At 33.3% G+C, this 19,523-nt stretch overlaps 1 protein-coding gene across 1 annotated transcript; it reads left to right on the top strand.

Moving 5' to 3' along the window:
* The first annotated feature begins 4,731 nt into the window (after positions 1-4,731).
* On the top strand, positions 4,732-15,530 carry LOC134681781 (uncharacterized). The gene is made up of 11 exons (XM_063541429.1): positions 4,732-4,842; positions 5,321-5,403; positions 6,567-6,703; positions 8,174-8,249; positions 9,031-9,167; positions 9,431-9,673; positions 10,094-10,675; positions 11,337-11,507; positions 13,335-13,468; positions 13,829-13,980; positions 15,417-15,530. The coding sequence occupies exons 1-11, from the start codon at positions 4,735-4,737 to the stop codon at positions 15,502-15,504; spliced, it is 1,911 nt and encodes a 636-aa protein (XP_063397499.1). The 5' UTR covers positions 4,732-4,734; the 3' UTR covers positions 15,505-15,530.
* Positions 15,531-19,523: the final 3,993 nt, after the last annotated feature.

Here is a 19,523-nt window from a genome sequence, read left to right as displayed (position 1 = left end):
CTTCTTTGCCTGACTGACTTCATGTTTCACCTTTTGTTCTATGAGCTGTGCTAAGTCTTTAGACATGTTCTTTTCCAAAGTATCAATGCGTTCTGTTAGTGAAATATGCATAGTATTCATACTTTGTGTCAGACTGTATACTAAATGTTTTAAATCACTCATATCTGTATTACTACAAACTTTAGTATCTATAGAATGACTATCGTCTGATCTCAACTTTTTGACACTTTCTTTATTAGAAGAATCTGAGTCTAGTGGTCTCTTCAGACTAGCACCTTTATTAAAGTTACTTACGAGCTCTGAAGTATTCGCTGCAGTTTCAATTTCTGCTGTGGCAACTTTGTTGATTTTTGGTGTCATAACGGACTCAACATAGGACTCTGCGGACTCGGTACACAATGGATCGAACTCAATAATGGCTAATCCTTCCATATTTTGGTATATTTAGGTGTAGAATGTATCAGTAATCACAAATATCACAGATGAAAACAAAATTCTTCACTTAAATCCAAGCAAAACTTGAAAAATATACGAATTTTATCAGTACAAAAAAATATGCGACTACTCAAATTGGCGCATACGTCTTGTTTACAAATGTGGTGATAAAACAAGTGGATAAGGAATTAAAATTAATCAAAGCGCTGTAAGCACTGTAGGCAGTTAACCAAAAACCAAGGCAAACATAATTATGAAAACTGTGGCAATGTTGCTTCAACTTTTTTTTAAAGATTTAAAATAACAAACATTAAACATTCATATACAATTGTACATTTATGTTCATTTGATGAATTAATCATTAAGGCAAATAATTCATATTTTATCAAGGTTTTCAATAGCAGTGGCCCCACGAACTCCACCTATATTTCATATGATTTGTTATATTGTCCCATACATGAATATATATGGTTTAGGGGTGGGGATCTTGACCGTTACCAAGTTTAGGTAATTTTTGTCTCTTGTGGATAGTTGTCTCATTGGCAATCATACCACATCTTTTTGTCATATAAGAAGCTTCCAGCTATTTTAACTGACCTATCAAAATTGAGAAGAAAACAAGAAGTAATTGTAACAGGATGCTGTTACGAAGTCTCCCAAACAAAGCTCCCATAACTCGCCATTCATATGGTCCCATGTTCATTTGATTTGATTTTTTGACCCATAAAAAATATATATGTCATAATAATGGCTTACGGGTGGGGATCTCAACCATTTAAAAGTATTCAAACAAGAGGGGGAGGGACTGACCCCTAAGGACTTTACCTATATTTCATTTGATTTGTTTTATTGTCCCATACAAGAATATATATGGTTTAGGGGTGGGGATGTTGACCGTTTACAAGATAAAAACACATTCTCAAATTGAACAGAGTGGGGGCGACCCCCAGGAACTTCCCTTTAATTTCATTTGATTAGCCATATTGTCCCATACAAGAATATATATGGTTTAGGGGTGGGGATGTTGACCGTTTACAAGTTTTCAGACAAGAGGGGGTGGGGTGACCCCCTAGGGACTTCCCTTTTATTTTATTTCATTTGTTTTCATTGTCCCCCACAAGAATATATATGGTTTAAAGGTGGGTATCTAGACCGTTTGCAAATTCAAACAAGAGGGGTGGGATGACCCCCTCAGGACTTCCCTTTTATTTCACTTTCATTTGTTTTATTGTCCCCTACAAGAATATATATGGTTTAGGGGTGGGAATCTGGACCGTTTACAAGATTATAGTACATTCTCAAATTGAACGGGGTGGTGGTGACCCCCAGGAAATTATATTTAATTTCATTTAATTAGTTTTATTGTCCATACAAGAACATATATGGTTTAGGGGTGGGGATGTTGACCGTTTATAAGATAGCACATTCTCAAATTGAACGGGTTGGGGAGGACCCCAGGGGACTTCCCTTTAAATTAATTTAATTTGTTTTATCATCCCATTCAAGAATATATGAGGTTTAGGGGTGGGGCTCGGGACCGTTTACAAGATAAAAGCATATTCCCAAAATGAATGGGTTGGGGATGACCCCCAGGGACTCCCCCTATATTTTATGTGATTTGTTTTATTGTCCTATAATCATTTCTGAAGACTACATGTATCTATCACTTACAGTTTTCAAGTTATATTCATTTAAATTTTTTAGAAAATAAAATCCCATTGGGTTCTTAGTAAACCCCACCCATCTTTCTGCCCCCAAAATACCCCTTAATAGACCCCAATGCACAGACAAAAGATTGATGGCTCACCTAGACATATTAGTCTAACATTCTATGAAAGCCTTTGTTAGGGAGACTTGAAAATACCCCTTGAAATTGCAGCAATATGTTCAACTTGAAAAACATTTAACACGCATTACCAACATTTATCACTGATATAAAAAAAATTATACTGTTATTAGGAACATATATATATATATATATATATATTGTTAGATAACCTGTTCCCAGCTGTAACAATGTATTGGATTTTCACATTAAAATTGGTGTACAAAATATTTTCTGCTTTTTCTTTCTTTTACATATTCTTTTGGTTTTCAATTCTAGTGTTTGTATTTATTTACCATGCATAGATGTATTTTATCACCTGTCTGGATTTTTTTAGTAGCCAAATCCGGGATAACCCTTATCCGCTTCCGAAATCGAATCCGATATTGTAATCTCGTGGCAGCCATTTTGGTTTCAATGTTGTTTTTGACAGATAGTGAGATACGATTTTACTCGGATTTACACATTATTTCTCGGCGATTTTATGTATAAAGCTAGCGGTTGAACAAATTGAACATCGCTGTCATAAAAAGTAATGGTGAAAATAAGTGTTAGATCGTTTATTATGAAACTTTGGTAAAAATGTTTGCAAAGTTATTTTTTTATATTCTTTTAAGGTCCGTCGGGCATGTGCGTAGCGTTAACCAAGTAGAAAGTCCGACTGCAAAAGTGGAAGGTCGCAGACCTCGCTAATTTGAACTCCTGCGTCCAAATTATAAAGATACGAAAATTTCGTCTTCTTTTTAATTCAAAATTGCCGCCAACAGCGTGATCAGTTGAACTTATATACGTAGTTGATTACGTATTGATGACAAACAATATTCCTACGACTTTTGCAATTTGGGAAATCTTAACTTCTTGTCTTTAGAGATTTTCGGCGATTAGATATTTCATACATTTGTTCTTTGACATCTTAGCCAAAAGCTCAGGGGATAATAAACTACATAAGGATTCCTAATGTGCTCTACTTCCTATGTGCAACTTCAAAACTTAAGGGAAAATCGACGATCATTTAAGGTTTTTCTGGTCATATTGTTTGTAATCCAGAATGAAAAGTATAAAAAAAACTGTCCAATAAGTTACAAATAATATAGTAGCCAGCTAGATGATAACAATGGCATGTATTTCAGCATTTATTAGGTAGAACATAAATCAAGGGTGCTCACATAAGGCAGCTTAACTGCCTAAAAATATGTAAATAAATATGTCATGTTTAGGTATTATTAGACGTATAGGCAGTGGAATAAAACATGCCTTTCCCTTTGCCTCGGAAGATATGAAGATGTGTGCACCCTCAAAAAGACAGATTTCTCTCGGTTAAAGCCTTCGAGGATATATGTTCCTTTTTGCTCTTGTTTTTTGTATTTTTTTTAGTATTTTTTTTTTTTTTTTAAGGGGGGGGGGTCTTCAAAAAGAGTCGAAAAATAAAGGTATAACATTTATGGTTGAATAAAGGAATAAGAACGTAAGACAGTGAAAAGAATCAGAATGTTTGACTTAATAAAGTACTTGAGTGGATATTAAGGATGACAAAACTGGACGCAGTGAATTTTGAAGACAGTTAAGATACATTTGTATTTTATAATTTGGCCTTGATATTAAACAAATATTCACCTCTTCTGCTTTATATGTAATGTGTATTCCAGGGGAAATGGCCCTATATGTACCTATTTCATTGAATCAAGTAAGGTGTTTGAAAGGACTGGTGACAGAATTAAAATTATAAACCAATACAAGTGCATTCAGCAAACGTCTTTTGATTGTGTTGAACCATGCCACTGAACTTCAAGCAACATCCAATCCCTAAATTGTTGGTATACGTTAAATTGTATTTATATATAACTTAAAGTGTCTGTTCATGAATATTTTTTCTTATCTGAAAATCAAGCGGGTTTAAGTCATATTTTGCATATAAGTGAGGGGTTAACTTACATGTAGCTATTCAACCAGGTTCAATCTACCGTTTTCTAAATTTACTTCAGAAAATGTTTGTACCAAGTCGGGAATATAACAGTTGTTATCTTTTCGTTCGTTGTGTTTAAGCTTTTGCCATTTGATAAGGGACTTTCAGTTTTGAATTTTCCGTGGAATTTTTGCTATTTTACAATTTACATAGATATTTTTGGAAAATATTTGCATCGTTTCAGTAAAGTTCGTTGATTATTAAATAATCTACACCAGAATAAATTAGTATTTCTAATATGTTTATCTTACATAAATCCTGACATTTTTTTATCACTATTTAATCCCTTACATCTATTGTGTGATACTATTAACTCTGTACGTAAATACATTCGTACAATGATGGTCAAAATTACCATAACAGGATATTTATTTACCATTCATCCTCTGAATCTTCGTAAAATGATAATCTGATGACAAAAGACGGATCTTAATTAATCCGTGTTTTCTTAATATAAAACGATACACATTTATAATGTGTCATTAATGAAAATAATTATAAGCAAAAAAACATGAGATTGATAATTTTTATTGTTCTTGTTGTGTCCTGTACATGTCATGGAATATACAAACACAGACAAGTTCGTGCCGTAATAAATGGCGACAATAGTGTTGTGGATGTAAGTATATTTCTTTTTTTCCAAAATCGGGGAGGGGGGTCTTCATTACATTATGTAGTTTCATAGGATTTTGTATCTTATGCTTTGCGTAAAACCATCTTAATCTCTACAATGCTGTTTCATCAAAGAATTATTACATTCAATTTGGCTGAAAGCGAATACTTGTTGTACAAAGGTACCTTGAAGCAAATATATATAGTTATAAGCAATTGATGCCCCTTTTTTGATTATTTTAGGGTTATCAAAGCGTTGATCGTACGCCCTTTTAAATATATTTGCATTTCTTTTGCGCCTTATACAAAATGTATTTTGTTCAGCGCTATTACACTCAAATGCTTATGCAATAAATCAAACAAATGATTTTATAAATTTGTATACCAAAATGTAAACGAAGTGTATTGTTAGTTTCTACTTATTTGTAACACTTATTAAAAAATCATTTTACACCTGACATTTTTATTGTTTAATTAATTTTCAGAGTTTCCTGGAAAAATTCGGTTACATGGCACCTGCTAAATCATTGAAACTACATTCAACCTCTGAAAGGACAGACTCTCTAAAGTAAGATACTGCAGATAATTATATTTAGATGCTAATTCAATGATGATTCTTTTCTAGTAATGTTCTGACTCGAGACTATATTTATTAAAAGAGAAAGAACTTTAAATTACTTTTCGACGTTTTAGTTCAAATTATAATTATGGAAAAAAGTGTTCCAGTCGATAGCAGCACTAATTTATTTCTTATTATTAATATTTTTTCGTATTTTTTAATTATATATAAGAAATTGTATTATATTGACCCTCATTTTGTTTTTCATTTCCCTTTATTACGTTATCTGATCTGGTATGTGTGTGTGTGTGTGTGTGTGGTTTTAATCTCGTTTAATATATTCTGGTTGGAGTGGAAGGGTAGATTTAAAATTGTTTCTTTCGTTTCTTTTCAGTTGTTGTTGTTTATTTATTACCTATTGGGTTTTTTTTTAATTTTTCATATAAATGGTTTACCCCTCTTGTAGTTTGTTAATCATTATACTTTGTTTCTGTTTAATGTTTAATTGCATTTCATAATGTCCCTTTTTTGCAAGCGAATTATAGTTATGGAGTGCATTTTATATTGTAAACAAGAAAGTATCCATATTTCACGGATGCCCCAACCGCACAATCATTTTCTATGTTCAGTGGGCCGTGAAAGTGGGATAAAACTCTTAATTTTGCTTTACATTTGAAAGGTCATTTCATAGGTAATATGTGTACTAATTTTCAAGTTGATTGCACTTCAACTTCATCAAAAACTACCTTGACCAAAACTTTAAACTGACGCGGGTCACAGACGGACGAACAAACGGTACAACGAACGAACGAACGAACGGATGAATAGACGCACAGACCAGAAAACATTATGCCCATAAACGGGGCATACAAAATGCATCGTAAATTTCGGAAAGTTAAATAGGTCAAAAAGAAAACGCCGACTGTTTGCATAAACTTCACTTATTAAAAAACCTCCGGGAACGTAATCTGATTATAATCTTTTTTTTTTAAAAAGAAATGAATACCTTTAATTCCCTACATTGTATTTGTCCTACTTGTATGTTACAAACTAGAAATAGTTTAATATTTAGTTACTAATTCAACTAAACATACGTGTATAAAAAAAATATGGATAGAATAGTGACAGACATAATCAAAGACAATAACAATTTTGACTAATATGAATTGTAGAGCCTTCCAGACGTTTAACAAACTCCCAGTAACAGGACAGTTAGACGAAGCTACAATAGAAAAAATGAACCAGCCGAGATGTGGTCTTCCAGATATGAAGGTCGGGACAGACGGTTTACCCAAACCATTTGTAACCGGTAATTATATATAAAAGATCTATATTTTATCAGTATCGTAATAATGACATCGTTTTAAGAAAGATTGATTAAGGAGATTCTAGGTGCTGAGTTTTATCTTCGGACTATTTGAAAAAAAGGACAGAGGATATTGTGGGAAGAATCAAAGCTCATATACATGTATCAAAGACTGACCTACAAAACCATAAAGAATGTAGACTAAAAGACCGGGCAACACGAATCCCAACAAAAGTCGGGGTTTGTAAAAAATAAATACCCGTTTTTATCTTCCTTCGTTTTGTCCTGAAATTTGAGTTTTTTTTTACAAAGACATGTTCTACTTTGGGTGTTCGTTTTATCTATAATTTTGGTCTGCTTCTAAATTTCTTAGCTTCGTTTTTCCTTTAATTAAAAAAAAATATCTACCTCTAAACATCAAGTGGAAATTAACCTAACTTAAAGGCTTGAAATCAAATTGACAAATATGTAATATATATTTTGTCAAAAAAATATAAACACATGCTAAAATTGTTAGAGATAAATACAGTAGATATGCATAAACGAAAATAAAATGAAATATTATGAAAAATCTAACAGTGTGGATGCTTTTATAGCAAAGAGAAGCAATAATCGCTTAAAGTTTTGGAGAAAAAACATTAAGATACTTTGATGTTTAGGAATGACCTTTTTTGAGTAGGATACGATCATTGGTGGTGATAATTTCAGGAGCAAAAACATCATATTTAGAAAATGTGTTAATTAATATAAAAAGAAAAAAGATGTGGACAACTCTCCAAAAGAGACCGAATGACACAGAAATTATCTAAATCAAGTCACCAAACGGCTCATAACATTAGCAAAGCACATACCGCATATTAAAGTCGCCAATAAAAGGCCCCGAAATGACACATGTAAAACAATTCAAACGAGAAAACTAACGGTCTAATTTATGTAAAATTACCAATGAGACAATTATGATCCATCAGAGACCAAATGAAGTTGATGTCATCGTACAGCCTTCAACAATACGAACACTCTATACCTTAAAGTAAGCTACATGAGTAGCTTGCTGTTCGGTGTAGGGCAAGGTTCATTGTTGAAGCTTTTTATTACCTATAATGGTTTACTTTTACATATTGTGACTTGGATGGAGGGTCGTCGCATTGGAACTTATATCGTCTCTTCTTATATCTATATACATAAAGTACTGACATGACCATTCATATTAGAGATCCAACGGTAAAATGTATGCACAAAACAACAAAAGAAAAACAAATATGACCTTTTTAAAAAAAATGTTTTTACAAATTGCGTCTTGGATGGAGAGTTGTCTCATTTCCACACATACTGCATCATCTTGTATCTATACAGTCACATAAGATACTGACAAGGCAATTCAAATTAGAAATACAAAGGTACTCCTTATGTAAAAACAATAAAAGAAAAAAACAATATGACCTTAATACGTAACTATTTTATTTATATTACCAGGTCCAAAGTGGAGAAAAAAGAACTTATCATGGAGAATAACAAAGTATACGAGCGATTTGACAAATTCAGTAGCAAGGTAAATATCAGTTACTTTGCTGTATTTACAAATTTATATATATATATATATAATTTGTATAATTAATAAAAAATAAAAATCCACAAAACAAAAATAAATAGAAAATAACAATTATGATTGAAAGTGCATGATCAAACACTCTTGCCAAATAATTTTCACTTAATTATAAAGTGCCCGATCAGGTTATCCTTCGTTTTAATCACGTTCTATTGTGGGGGAAATATAAAGCTTCTCAATGATCAGAACAAGTGAACAAGTGGCAAACTGTTATATATCCAATACACATTTTCGATTAAGTGGTGGTTCAATTTTTTTATATATTTGTGAAAGGGTCAAAGTAAATATTTTGTAAAATTCAAAATCTAAAGATTGAAGCCAAATCAATTTTATTCCAGTGTTTTGTACCACCTTGTAAATTCTAACAAACATACATGTACAAATGTACATTTATCTACTGTCAAATTCAAATTCATGACAGTGGTTGATCCAGGGTTCCGAGGGTTGTAACCCTACTTTTTCACGATCAATGCATTTGAATGGGGAAATATGGTTTGAACCCCCTCCCCTCTTTATCCTAGGTTGCCCCCCTCCCTCTTTTGAAAATGTCAGAATCTATCCATTTTAGTAGCCTATCCGCATCCTCTCCTCATTTCCTCGACAATAACATTGATTTATGAACTGTATACTGGACATTATCATGCTAGTAAAAGTGTTATTTATATAGATTATTAAATAATAACATAATATAAAGTTCGTAGAATATTTCATTTCTGCTTCCTAGGTCTGAAATAGAGAGATCGATGCTAGCTTGGTCTGATGTGGCAGATTTGACCTTCACAGAGGTCACATCTGGACAGGATCTTAATATTAGATTTGAAACTGGAAGTCACGGTGATGGTGGCGCTTTTGACGGTAGAGGTGAGACAAGTTTTTGATTCTGTGATTACTTGGTCGTTTTTTAATGTGATTATTTGATTACCAGACAACATATCTCATGATTAATTGATTATTTCATTATCTTTTTTAAAACAAATGATTAATGTGGTTATATTGGCAAAACATTTAAGATCATGTGATTACTTGCCAATGGACACCCCCATGAGGGGCCTCAGAGGTATTTACAACTTACATTTACTGCTCTCTTATTATAAATATTTATTAACTGATTTATACTTGTATAGGTGGAGTTCTTGCTCATGCATTTTTCCCTCAGGACGGCAGAGTCCATTTTGACGATGGTGAAACATGGGTTGTAAACAGAACCGGTATTGACCTATTTATCGTTAGTGCACATGAATTCGGACATGCTCTTGGACTTGATCATTCTAACAATAACGATGCTTTAATGGCACCATTTTACACCGGATATATAGCAGACTACAAACTCCGACCTGATGATATAGCTGGAATAAGATCTTTATATGGTATGAGTTTTATTTAAGATGTAACGCGTCTTCTGATTGGCTGGCAGTATTTTGTCTATCAAACTTATATACTAGTACATAATTTTGTCACGTGACCTTCTGTGTTTTTTCATGATTTACTCTGGCTTTAATTGGAATTGATGCAGAAACTGGTTAATGAAAAGAATACTAGAAACAATAGTTCCTTTGAAAGCAATCGTGATACTCTTAACTAACCGTTGTTGTCAGACGACTTATATGTTTGGTTCTGTTGACATGTTACAGTAACAGCATTTCAGGTTGATTTTATTCTGCCTTCTTCTATTTTGGATGTTTTCTGTCTATTGATAATAAACTCATATTCTATTTGTATTGTACTTTTATAGTCTCGCCATATATCTAAGAAAAGAACATTCTTATACTAATTTACTTATATTACAGGTGCGCAACAGACGCCTGCAACAACTAAAGCACCAACTCAACCACCAACTCAACCACCAACTCAGCCACCAACCCAACCACCAACTCAACCACCAACTCAACCACCAACACAACCACCAACTCAACCACCAACTCAGCCACCAACTCAGCCACCAACTCAACCACCAACCCAGCCACCAACTCAGCCACCAACCCAACCACCAACTCAACCACCAACTCAACCACCAACTCAGTCACCAACCCAACCACCAACGCAACCACCAACGCAACCACCTACTCAACCACCAACTCAGCCACCAACTCAGCCACCAACTCAGCCACCAACTCAGCCACCAACCCAACCACCAACTCAACCACCAACTCAGCCACCAACTCAACAGCCAAACCAACCACCAACTCAGCCACCAACTCAGCCACCAACCCAACCACCAACTCAACCACCAACCCAGCAACCAAGTCAACCAACTCCACGACCAACTCAACCTCCTACCCAGCAACCAAGTCAACCAACACCTGCACCAACGCCAGCAGTGGATACTAGACCTAGACTGTGTAAACTTCGATATGATTCCACAGTCAGAGGTATGTTTTTTTCGATATGGCTATAACATGTATAAATCGTTTATTTGAGATATGATAAAAATGTCAAAATAGAGGACTTTTCTTGAGTAATTTTATGTAATTAAATCATTCTGTAGTGGACATGCGAAAAGGTCGAACATTTTACTTTCGATCTTATTTTCTAAGAAGAAAGAAAATTCGCTGTACATGTATATTTTACATATTATTTTTTTTTATCTTGACGAATAATCTTAAATTGCAATATATTAGATGATTTGATGCATCGTGAACAAAAAGATAGTATCTAAGGTTAAACTAAGGTTAATCACTAAAAAAACAACATTTATGACTATGAATAACAAAACTAATGATCATCAACCCCCAACCCAACCACCGACTCAATCTCTAATCCAACCACCAAGTTGAACTCAACCGCTAACTCAACCTCAAAACCAGCAACCAAGTAAACAAACATCTGCACCTACACACGCAGTGGATAAAATTGAGAATGGAAAAGGGGAATGTGTCAAAGAGACAACAACCCGACCATAGAGCAACCCGAAAACAGCCGAAGGCCACCAATAGGTCTTCAATGCAGCGAGAATTTCCCGCACCCCATACACGTATTGACTTGGAAAAGAAAAACTTAAAATAATGTTTAACAATTTTTTTTTTATTTTAGACGCAGATGGCAACTATTTATTCTTTTTGTTACGTCGTTTTGTATTGGTATTGGACGAGGAAGATGGATTGAAGCGCGGCACATTAACATCGTTAATGTTTAGAGGAGCTCCACGACGACATAGTTGTGTATTTAGGATATCACAGACTGATCAAACATACTTTTTACGAGGTACGTCCACATCTGTATGTCTATTATAATAATAGTTCGTTATTTGTTAGATGTGTTATATAAAAGTGAATTGTCAAACAATAAACAACTGCAATATCCTCAATCGATCCTAAATTCCGTCTACTACATTAAACGTCCAGTAAACTTATTCAAATGAAAAGGGAATATAAAAATATATTTGAAACGTTTAGTATGACGTCCATTATCACTGTACTAGTATATATATTTTTAAGGGGCCAGCTGAAGACCGCCTCCGGGTGCGGGAGTTTCTCGCTACATTGAAGACCAATTAGTGGGCTTCGGCTGTTGTCTGCTCTATGGTCGGGTTGATGTCGCTTTGACACATTCCCCATTTCATTTCTCAATTTTATTTCTATAAACCAATCAAATGTGATTAAAATACGAACGATACATTATGCGTACAAACAGGATTGCGTTCAATATCGTAGCAGCTACACAGGCCTACGTATATTTATGACTATTGAACGTGTAACTAGCCTAGCTGCTACATAGATATACGATAGCAGCTACGAAGCTACGACCTAGGGTTGCGTTCAATATCGTAGCGGCTACGTAGTGCGACATCAATTTATGACTATTGAACGTGTATTTAGCCCAGCTGCTACATAGATATTGATAGCAGCTACGTAGCTGCTACGTGGCCGCTACGATATTGAACACGACCCTGGAAACGAGTAATGTCGAAATGATCCGAGTTGAAATTAAGCATTTTAATTAGTTTAAAATTTACCAATAAGAAATTTACGTTGACGTTTCATATTGCGAGTGATAGTCTCCAGGGCCGCGTTCAATATTGTAGCTGCTACGTAGTGCTACGTAGATTTTGACTATTGAACGTGAAGCTATAGACTAGCTGCTACATAGATAATGATAGCAGCTACATGTACGTAGCCGATACGATATTGAGCTCAACCCTGTTAACTGCAAAAACACATACATTTTTTTTGTACATGTATTTGTCATTTTCAAAAATATAGCAAAAAATCATGAATTACTTCCTTTTGGAGAATGCAAAATCCATTATTTATTTTTTGTATAACACGTTTACGCGTTCAACGGATGCAAGAGCAAACCACATATTTTGTAATCTTACATAAAACATGGGGTCTCCTGCTCCTTATGTACTTTGTAATGGGCTTGAAAATCGTTATATTGTTCGGCTTATTTTTCTTCTTTTATTAACTTCACTATTATTTGTCTATTAGTTACTTTGACGAGACCGCTCTAACGGTATTGATTTAGTACCTTATTTTCAACAAGCAAGGCAGGTGCAACAGTTTGGGGAGACGTATTTCTAATCGGGTTAAGCAAAAGGCTTCAAAACTGGTAGTTTCTGATCATTACAAGTCATGAATTATTGATACTAACCAAGATCACCAAGCTCGGCGTCAGAGACAATTTGCAATTGTAGATTATTACTTCCTCCTGCGCAGCCACATTAACATTGAAAGTAAACAAGCACGATACAAAATCAATTAAGCGTTTTATCTTAGTAAATAAACACACAATTCATTTGTCTTGCATTTGCAAGCAACATGGTTCTTACCGTTTCTCATAAACGTTCAGTATGATCATCCACACACAAACCATATTTGCTAGCAAAGGGTAACGATCCACTCCCTCTCTTACTCTCCTCCTTTCTGCAGAGTAGCGCAATTTATCATAATCCTTGGCCAGCAAAGATGCAAACAAAATATCAACGTAGACTGCCCAATCTGAAATTATTGTATTGCTACTATTATTTTTAAGCACGTTGAACGATTGACAATGAGTATTTTTTGACGTGTTTTTCATCTTTACGAATAGGACGAAGAGTGTATGAATTTAATTCTGAGGGAAGACGTACAAGAATGTTTTGGATCAGAGGAGGACGAAGCAGTATGCCAGAGAGACCACGTGCTGCATTCGCTATGAATGAAAATCAAGTTTATATCCTTGGAGTAAGTACACAATTGTTACATTGAAACGCCACAAATGCACAGGCACTTGTGTCAAACACTTGTGTTGTATTAAGGTATATAGAGGGAGATCTGAGACAAGTGCCTATGCACAAATGGTAAATCTTGATTACGACTATACCAGTATGACATCAAGCATGTATATTTACTTTTCTTTCTAACGATTCGAGACATACCAATTCCGGAACTTTTGGCGACAACATATATACGTTTAAAAAATGTTTTTTGTAGATTCGGCAAGGGAGCTACAAAACTAACACTTACATTAACAGATATAGGTTCACAGTTAGGTCACATTGAGCAAAATCAAGTTCATTTGATGTTTTTCCTTTATATTTTTAGTCAACTAAAGTGTGGCAAATAAATTTGTCCACTAGACGTATGATTGCTGGTTCAGAGAAGTTAATTACAGAAGAATTTCCAGGATTAACAGAAAGATGCGATGCAGCTATGCTTTACGATGATGCTACAGTTTATTTCTTCCGAGAAAATATGTAAGTGCTTAAACATATCTCAGAAGTTGACGGTCGTATCTATTACATTTAGTTGACACATTTGTAATACCAGTGAATTCCTTAGGGGAACAGTTTATTTCTTCCGAAAAAATATGTTTTATGATTTTTTTTAAAATTATTTAAAGGGCATATTTGTTTCATTTTGTGGACGCATTTCTTTTTCTTCTGTCTCTTGAACAATGTACAAACACTACACCGGGTTCTATACCCGATAATTACCGAGTGCGCAGATATACACGAGCACGAACATACATCGTTGTTGTATTTCCTCGTCGTTGCAAAAAGGGTGGTTAAAGTAAATACATGGACAGACTTATGTTGTTGTGTCATTTATGTATTTATGTTGTCTTTTTTTACGTAAAAGAGAAAACTTCCGGATTCCGCGAAGGTTTCTACTTTTTTTCCTCAATCTATAAAGATCTCTTTCCGTTCAAATATGTTATTACAATATAACTAACCATCGTATCTACAAACGAACAAAAATAGCTCTCAATAATTAACGTTTCATCAGCTGTTTCATTCGGATAGTTTTTATTACAGCTAGAAGACGTTAGATTTCAAGTTTTGAGAATATATTTTTAACATTACATTTTTCAAATATATATATTATGATTATATACAAATATTATTTCACAAATACACGTTTTTTAAAAGAGAACTGAAAATGTTTTTAACTTGTCATCGTATATATATACATATATATAAAACGTCTGAATAATAGTCAACGATTTTTCCCACGAGGGCGCTGGATCGTTACAAGTAACTATGCATGTACACAATAAAATAAATTATATAAACGCCTAAAAATTACATTAGAGTCTGCGATATTTACTTTAGTCAAAATTTGTTATTATTTTTAAACGGCCGTTTGTTTTAAACATCGCAGACTCTAGTGTAACTACACTACAGTTGTCAAATCTGAAATATTTAGACCGTTCATTGCTGTTTATTTAGAATTAAGACCGTTCAATGCTGTTTATTTGGAATTCTTATTGACGCAATCTTTCTTGTAACATCATAATTATCGACACTGTTGAAGCTTTAGAATTGTGCTAGTTCATATCGCACATTATTATTTTTATTTAAAACATTTATTTGAACTCTCTGATGTAATTAGTCATATAACCTATTTCATATTCAACATATTTTTGGAATGGTGCAAGCGTCTTAACTGATGTTCGGTTTGCCTTTTTTATTGTATAAATTTCAAGATTTAGTAAAAGTTTAATCTAAGAAGACTTAAAGATGATTCATTAAACATCAAATCTGACTGACGAAGGATATCTGTTATCCGAAATATTTATAAATAATTACATTTATTGTTCCTTTTTGTGTTATTGGTGTTGTTATGTACACTTTTTAGGCGTTTATATACATATATATTTATATCTTATGTTTCTGTTCTTTTTAAACAGGTACTATACATTTGACATGCAACAAAAAACTCTTACTGGACCAAACGACGCCGCTTCAAAATTCATAAAGGACCAATGTGCATTGTAGACAATAGATTACATTAGGAAAATGACAATAACTTATGTGTTCTTTGACCTGTTTTTTTTTTTAATAAAAACTATATGTACTAAAATATCGTTCCAATTCTTCATATCATAAACAATGGTGTGTTTTGTTGTATTTAAATACTAATAATTAATAATACACTAATTTTGTAGTTGCTTCAATCATGAAAACATGTCATTTTTTAAAAGTAATTAAAAACCTGTAAAATGACATCTGTTTCTGTTAACGTGTTTTCTGGATTACGTTAACGAAATTAAAACCGTTATTCTTTCATTCTGTATTTTAGACATACGATTTAAAAATGAGTGACGAAAGATACCAGGGGGACAGTCAAACTCATAAATCGACAATTAATAGTCTCACTTTAAAAAGTTGCCTTGTTACTGCATCCGACCATCTGTTCGTCCAACAAATATTTCCATCACACTTGCCTCGTATTCTACATTAAAATGCTACATTTTGTCAGCAGCTAAATAATGAATTGTATTACCTTGTATTCGTATCTCTCTCTGACACACTTCCTGTTTGCCGATCGATATCTTGATTTTTCAATATATCAAATAAAATAAATATGTTTAGTCTCACAGTTCTCAAGTACTTGTAGAATAATATATTTCATATTTGGTAAGTACTAGATTCGAAGTGACGAGTGCTTAAGTGTGCTATTTGTCGACCAAATACCTACTGTTTGGTGGTAGATTAATTATTTCAAAATATTTCATTACTCAACTACTGGTGAATAGGTTGACTTCATACTTATTCAGCAGCTTTTTAGTGTATCGTTTCAATGTGTGAACATTAATTAGGTCAGTCAGACACGTAAATCCTGATATTCAATACTTGTGTCGGTTACTGTATAGAAAGGTATATAATATGAAACTTTCTATACATTATCGAATTTAGCACATATTTACAACTTGAGTAATCATGTAATTAGTCTATTGACATGTTTTGGCTAACTAGATGTAGCTCATTTACGTACTTTTGTAAATCTACTCACTATAATATCATTGTAATCAAAGAGCTGAATAGCTCTGAAGGGAAAGACTGCCCCTGTTCCTATTTAATTATGTTTTTGGAAAAGGGGGATTTCTTTTGATAGTTTTCATATGAAGAAATGAAGAATGAAAAAGAGAACAGCTAGAAGATGTAGAAAGGTTGACAATATCGCAAACAATTATGTAATTTCATTTCCTTAGTTTAGGATTCAATTTGGACCAATGGAAGAGATCTGCATCTTCTAAATCTAAACATTTGATTAAAGTTGATAGCTAATTATCTAAAACTCAACTGAATTCTGTCATTTCACAACAACTACAATATTTTTTGAAATCTTGATTGTGTACCACTGAACTGCAGGCTAGGGCCATATTCCATTTTTTGTGACAGTACTCTTGGATTTTTAAGTTTTTTCTTTAGAAAGTGTGGACTGAAAAATCTATTTAGTTTTAAATTTCCATTGTTAAAGTTCCGAGTTACAACTTTCATCACAGAGAAACAGGTACTAATAAAAAAAACAATATGAGTGATGTTAACTGTGTGAAGCTTGTTTCCAAATCTTAATTTTGAAATATTTGTAAATAATAAATATTTTTTAACTACAAAATGCAAATTTTTATTATTTTTTTTTTACCATTACAATGATTATGTAGGTAAACACAAATTTAGTTTTAATAGAAGACTACTAAACCAATGAAATGTCGCATTTGAAGTGTTTAAATACATTTACTTTTATTTTAGTGGATAATTACTCATCAATTGAGGTGCTCCTGAATTGGAGGAAGATTCTCATAATTTTTACAGGAAAAAGTGGTCTCACTAATTAGCGACAAGAAGAAATTAACGACAAGAAGCGACAAGAAGTATATTTTTTTCTTGTCGCTAAATAGTCTTCTTGACGCTTCTTGTCGCTTTTTAACGCTTTTTGTCTCTAATTAGTGTGACCCGAAAAAAGTAATAAAATCGTTTCTTTCCCCTGTCTCATATAACCCCACGATTTTTATTTACTTTGAAAGATATTGACCTACAGATTAAAGTATTGCATGTTGATGTTTTAATCATCTACAGTGAACAATATTATGTTTAAATTTAACAAATACAAATTTGTAATTAGTGCACGATCTCTAAGAATGATTTAAATATCCAGTGAACTGGTGAAGGACATCCCTGCTTCTTCCAAGAATGACGTCACTATAAAATACACTGTAGGTTGGATATATTTAGAATATCTCGTCGTACTAATTTTTCAGTAAATAGTGTAAAGGAGAGTGTAAGATACGATAATTTCGTGAGAAACAGAAGGGAAATGTGTACAAAGTGTTTAAAGTCAAACTATTCATTTCTGGGTCTCCTTCTCTTCAATCTAGGTAAGATTTGTTGGGGGGTTTTCCACACTATAACTAGTCCAAATAATTATGACGTCTAGGACGGCTATTTTATTTTTTTTTCTGGGACGCCTTCCTACGGTTGTAGGAAGGCGTCCCAGAAAAAAAATAAAATAGCCTTGCCAGACGTCATAATTATTTGGACTACACTATAACATGTATAAAAACAAAATGAATGATGTGAGGGAGTGTCACTCTGGTCAAACCCATAGTGGATTGACGGCTTGAAGCCGTCTTTCCCCAAAAATGAGATTTCAAAAGGCGCTTGACTTTAGAAAGAAAAGAAGCCGGTAGCTGCTGGTGTCAGTATGTTTATTGATATATATAAAGCGGTGTTTTATTTTGGATCCTCAATGCTCTTCAACTTTGTACTTGTTTGGATTTATAAATATTTTTTTTATGAGCGTCACTGATGAGTCTTATGTAGACGAAACGCGCGTCTTGCGTACTAAATTATAATCATGGTACCTTTGATAACAATTTACTATACATGTTCTTATTTTTATGGTAAGATGGCTCAATAAATTGACCAAAAGCAGACAATTCTTAAATTGCAGTGAAAGCTTCACATTCTTGAAAACATTTTTTTAATTTCACCAAGGACTTATATAGAAGGATTCGAATCTCATAACTTTTGGAAAATATGAAGAGAATCGTTGGATTTGAACATATCTTCTATACATTTTTAAATTGCTTATATTTAATCTTATACCTTATTGATTACCTTGAAAATTCTTCTGTACATGTAAAAAAACATTAAGACTTTAGACAAAATAAATTTCATCAAAATCTATATACGTCCCTGATTTCACATTCAATTTAAAACTATATTATAAATGCTTTTGAATGAGTACAAACAGTTGGACCCCCTCCCATATCTTTGGTTGAGACATCTTTTAAAAATGCCTGGATCTACCCCTGGTATGTACCCATAGGTAGTCTAGTGGATAGTTAACATGTATGTAATATTTGTCACTCGACATTTAATAGGCAGCCAATAATCGACCAATTTATGACGAAGTACATGTATATCAAATTGCTTTATAAATAATTTCCCTTCGAAAGATTCATGGTTGACTCTTTTTGTGTACGAAGTAATTGCATGGAAGATAAAGAAATACACATTTTAGATGGAATTGTACTTTATTCTAATATGACGTCCTTATTACGCTTTGTAAACAAAGCCGTGTTCTAATGAGCATAAAAAATATGTTTCAAAATATGCGCACGAACTTACTGTGTACATTAACGTTATTTACATCGTTGTCCTTTACAATGTATACATCTAAGCAGCTAGCATAAACTTTTATTATATATTTTTATAAAACAACATATATTTACCCTTCTCGTATTTTTTAAACTTATCAAACATGAAATGTAATGCACAGACTCCTCGGGGAGGAAACGGGAAAAGCCAAACATATTTACGGTATTTTCGTACGCTTCGGCCTATAAAAATACTGTATTTGTCCTATTAGAATCGAAATAATTCCTTCGTGTCATGCTCTATGCTCATTTTAACATGGATAGGCATTATATTTGACCACATTTTACACCTCGCTAACGCTCAGTGTAAAATATCGACAATTATAATGCCTACCCATGTTAAAATGAGCA

The sequence above is a fragment of the Mytilus trossulus genome, chromosome 8 (genome assembly GCF_036588685.1).
Source record: "Mytilus trossulus isolate FHL-02 chromosome 8, PNRI_Mtr1.1.1.hap1, whole genome shotgun sequence".
Classification (NCBI taxonomy): domain Eukaryota; kingdom Metazoa; phylum Mollusca; class Bivalvia; order Mytilida; family Mytilidae; genus Mytilus; species Mytilus trossulus.
The sequence above is the reverse complement of the archived record's forward strand: the minus strand, read 5'-3'. Positions and strand labels throughout refer to the sequence as shown.